Genomic DNA, 4812 nt, shown 5'->3' on the forward strand with positions numbered 1-4812 from the left:
ATTGCTTTGTGAACCTACGTATGGACCGTAACACCTTCAGTCGGCTATGTCTGTTGTTGAAGGATTTGGTGGGTCTACGGGATGGAAGGTATGTCAGTGTGCAGGGGCAAGTAGCAATATTCTTATCGATACTAGCGCACCACAAGGAAAATAGAGTGGTTAGGTTTGATTTTTAGAGGTCGAGACAAATTATATCGCATTATGTACACGTTGTTTTGAAGGCTATTCTTCGGTTTCATGTTATTTTGTTGGTTAGACCGGAACCCGTCCCCGAGGAGTGCACCGAAAGCAACTTCTATTTTCTTATTAGGGTGTCTTCTCTTTGGTTATAAATTTATCATGGAAAAATGAAGGATAAACAAATTTTCACCATTTGAATCCTTCATTTCTTTTCTCTCATTTCCTACTTAACCCTTATTCATTCCTCATTTTCACTACAAAGAAGGGATAATATTATCTCTCCATTTTTGGTGTGATAATATTATCTCTCATTGGTAGTGAAAATGAGGAATGAGTAAGGGTCAAGTAGGAAATGAGAAAAAAGAAATGAATTTAAAGGATGAAATTTTGGTTATCCCTCTTCTTCCCATGATAAATTTACAATCAAAGAGAACGCACCCTTATATATATAAGTGTAGGATTACAAAAATATAATTTTTTTTAATTAATTTACATAGATAATGAATTAAGGAATTTTTTAAGTTATACTATATAGTGATTAAAATTACACAAAAACTCCTGTGAAACCGATTTTTTTAAAAAAATCATGTGTACAATGATACCACTTCAATATACAAATGAAACTTTATATTGAAATAGTGTCATTGTGAAGATGATTTTTTTAAAAAAATCGATTTCACACGACACCACATCTTAAAATTATGTCGGTGAACGATTATTGATTTTCAGCGATTGTTACCTTGAAAGTGCCTCAAAATACAAATATAGGCTGAAGAAAACAATTTATGTGAGTCAAACTAATTCCAAATACATTTTGTTTTCTCAACCCAAATATTCTGAGTCTAACAGTTTCTAAACTTGGCGCCTCACTTTAATGGCGGCCCTTATCCACCTCCACCATCCTCCCTTCGACTCCGCCGCCTCCTCTCCTCCCTCTCACCTCCTCAAATCCTCTACTCCCATAAAAATCACGTGTTTCCTTTCTCCCTCCAAAACCCCTCTTTCTCTCTCCTCTCCCAAGCCCCAGCTCTTCTCAGCCCCACCATTTTTACTGTCCAAAACTCCACCTTTCGAGCACCTACACACTCCAAAGCTTCCCGATAACATTCAACCGTTGTCCAACGATGAGATTTCTCGTCTGCTCAAACTCTCCCGCGAGCACGGCGATGTTCAGCTCGGCAAAGCGGTTCACGCTTCAATTATCAAATTTCGTCAAGACATACGCCTCTGTAATTCTCTCATTACATCTTATATCGAATTGGGTCACTTGAGCTACGCGGAGAGGGTTTTCCATTTAATTGCGAAACCGGATGTTGTGTCCTACACCGCTCTGATTTCCGGCTTGGCGAAATCGGGCCGCGGGGAAGAAGCTGTCGCGCTGTTCCTTGAGATGAGAGTGTCGGGAATCGAACCCAACGCGTATGCTTTCGTTGCGATTTTGACTGCCTGTATGCGTTTGTTGGATTTAGGTTTGGGTTCCCAAATTCACGCATTGTCGATCAAAACCGGTCATGCTAATAGCAGTTATGTTGCCAATGCTGTGATGGGGTTATATGGTAAAAGTGGTTGCTTCGATTTTGTGATCAAACTGTTTGATGAAATGCCTGAGAGAGACATTGCCTCTTGGAATACTGTAATTTCGTGTGTTGTTAAGGAGGGTTTGTACGGTGAAGCATTTGAACTGTTTTATGATATGTTGGTAGAGATGCAAGAGGGTTGTAGAGCAGATTACTTTACTCTTTCTAGTTTATTGATCGCATGTGCAAGATTTTCATCATCATCATCATCAACTATGTATGGGAAGGGAATTCATGCATATGCAGTTAAAACAGGGTATGGCGGCAATTTGAGTGTGAGGAATGCACTAATACAGTTTTATGCAAAGTGTGGGTGTGTGGAAGATGTTGAGGATCTGTTTGGGAGTATGCCGGCAAGAGATGGCTTTACATGGACTGAAATGGTTAGTGCATATATGGGATTCGGGCGTGTTGGTTCAGCTTTGGAGGTCTTCTGTATGATGCCTGAGAAGAACTCCATTGCTTACAATGCCCTCTTAGCCGGATTTTGCCAAAATGGCGATGGCTCACGGGCGTTGAGATTCTTCTGCAGAATGGTGGAGGAGGGCGTGGAGTTAACTGATTTCACATTGTCTAGTGCTTTACATGCTTGTGGTTTGAGCAAGCATTCAAGGTTCAGCAAACAGATGCAGGCCTTTGTTGTCAAGATTGGTTCTGGCACGAACGAGTATATCCAAGCCGCATTGCTTGATATGTGCACTAGGTGTGCTAGAATGGGCGATGCTGAGAAGATATTCCATCAGCTACCATTGAAAGAGAGAAGCTCGATCATGCTGACAACGATGGTGTGTGGATATGCCCGACACGCAGAGTTGGAGAAAGCAATCTCTTTGATCAATGAGGAAGAACAACATATCGCCATTGATGAGGTCGCATTAGCTTCAACACTTGGAGTGTGTGGGGATCTAGGGTTTCAAACTCTCGGCGAACAATTTCACTGCCGCGCTATAAAACATGGTTCTTTATCCGATGTAGGTGTTGGGAACGCGATAGTCAGCATGTACTCCAAATGTGGGGATATGGAACGAGCGATGAAGGTGTTCAATAGCATGCCTGAACACGACATAGTTTCGTGGAACTGTGTGTTGTCCGGCCATATCCTTAACAGGCAGGGGGAGATGGCCTTGGATGCATGGAAGAAGATGCTGAGAGGAGGTATACGGCCAGACACAGTCACCTGTGTCTTGATTATCTCAGCTTATCGCCACACTAAGTCGAAGCTAGTTGAACAGTGCCTCGAGTTCTTCCTCTCCATGAAGCGTATCCATAACGTAGAACCCAATTCGGAGCACTATGCTAGTTTGGTTGGCGTGTATGGCTTCTGGGGGCTTCTCGAAGCAGCAGAGAAGATAATCAAGAAGATGCCATTTGAGGCAACGGCTTCTGTTTGGAAAGCCTTGCTTGATAGCTGCAGACTGCACAGAAACGCCACAATTGGGGGAAGGGCTGCCAAGGAAATACTGAGGCTCGAGCCACAAGATCCGTCCACGTACATACTCAAATCAAATCTTTACTCCGCATCTGGGAGGTGGCACTGCTCTGATCTCGTTCGAGAAGAGATGAAATCGAAAGGGCTGCGGAAATTCCCTGGCCGGAGCTGGCTCATTCACGAGAACAAGGTGCATTCCTTCTTTGGGAGGGATAAGTCGCATCCAGAGACGAAGGACATCTACAGCGCGCTGGAGATACTGTTTATGGAATGCTCGAGATCCGGCTACACGCCTGACACGAGCTTCGTGCTTCATGAGGTGGAGGAGCATCAGAAGACCAATTTCTTGCTGTACCACAGCGGGAAACTGGCGGTCGCCTACGGCCTGCTGGTGACGGGTTACGGGAAACCGGTGAGGGTGAGTAAGAACATCCATGTTTGCGGGGACTGCCATACATTCTTCAAGTATGTCTCGGTTGTTACCAAGAGGGAGATACATGTGAGAGATGCTTCAGGTTTTCACTGTTTTCTTCATGGTGAATGCTCCTGCTGTGATCATTGGTGAAACCCTGAATTTTGGTTGGTTTCTGTTTTGGGATGTTTGGACATTAATCTGTTATGTATAGATACTTTTGTTTTTTCTTATGTTTTGGGCGATTGATTTTGCCAAAAAATGTGATGTAACATGTAAGTAAAATATGCAGTGTGCAACTGTAATGGAACAAGCTAATCTATGACAAAGATTTGTGACTTGACTTGTATTTGCTACTTGCTAGCGTTCATATGCGTCTAATCATTGTGAATAATAATAAAATAATTGTGGATTCTGTTACTGGTCTCATTATAAATGTCTCATTTAGGGCTGTCGATCGGTTCGGGTTCGGTTACCCGTACCCGAATTTTCGGTTATCCGAACCCGAAATTGCCAAATTTCAATAACCGTTCCCGAACCGTTTTAGAAGTTCGGTTACCCAATACTCGCTTCGGTTAACCAATTGGGTTATTTGGGTATCCGAAATACCCATTTAAAAAATAAAATTCAAATAATTTTTGCTCTATCTACTCTAAAAGAAATTACAAATATATAATATATATTTACAAATATATAATATATTTGGTATATATATTATAATATATATGTAAATTATTTGTAAATTTACAAATATATAATATATATGTAAATTTACAAATATATTATATATAATATATATATAATAATTTACAAATATATATATATTAAATAATTTACAAATATATTTATATATTAATTTACAAATATATAATATATTATATATGATATATTGATAATATATATTAAATAATTAATAAAATAATTTTCGGTTATTCGGTTAACCCGATCGGTTTTTCGGGTTAACCGATAATCGAAATTTCCAAAAAAACAATAACCGAAACCGATCCATTACCCGAAATTTTCGGTTATTGGATACCCAAACCCGGGAATTTCGGTTCGGTTAATTGGATACCCAAAACCCGATAACCATTTAGACAGCCCTAGTCTCATTATTTTGAATGTTCCATTACTTTTGGGCACATAGATTAAGAAATACTGTAATTAATAGATAAAGCATGTCGGTGGAAATTATAGAGAGAGAATATGTTCTCAAT

General features: G+C 40.2%; 1 protein-coding gene across 1 annotated transcript; it reads left to right on the forward strand.

Annotated features, from left to right (window-relative positions):
• Window positions 1-907: 907 nt before the first annotated feature.
• On the forward strand, window positions 908-3947 carry LOC130997895 (pentatricopeptide repeat-containing protein At5g03800). Its single transcript, XM_057923325.1, has one exon. The coding sequence runs from the start codon at window positions 1055-1057 to the stop codon at window positions 3749-3751; it is 2697 nt and encodes an 898-aa protein (XP_057779308.1). The 5' UTR covers window positions 908-1054; the 3' UTR covers window positions 3752-3947.
• Window positions 3948-4812: the final 865 nt, after the last annotated feature.

This window comes from Salvia miltiorrhiza, chromosome 8 (genome assembly GCF_028751815.1).
Source record: "Salvia miltiorrhiza cultivar Shanhuang (shh) chromosome 8, IMPLAD_Smil_shh, whole genome shotgun sequence".
In the NCBI taxonomy this organism is placed as follows: domain Eukaryota; kingdom Viridiplantae; phylum Streptophyta; class Magnoliopsida; order Lamiales; family Lamiaceae; genus Salvia; species Salvia miltiorrhiza.

Excerpts from the sequence above, each read along its gene's own strand:
- LOC130997895 (XM_057923325.1), top strand. The coding sequence starts at position 1,055 with ATGGCGGCCCTTATCCACCTCCACCATCCTCCCTTCGACTCCGCCGCC.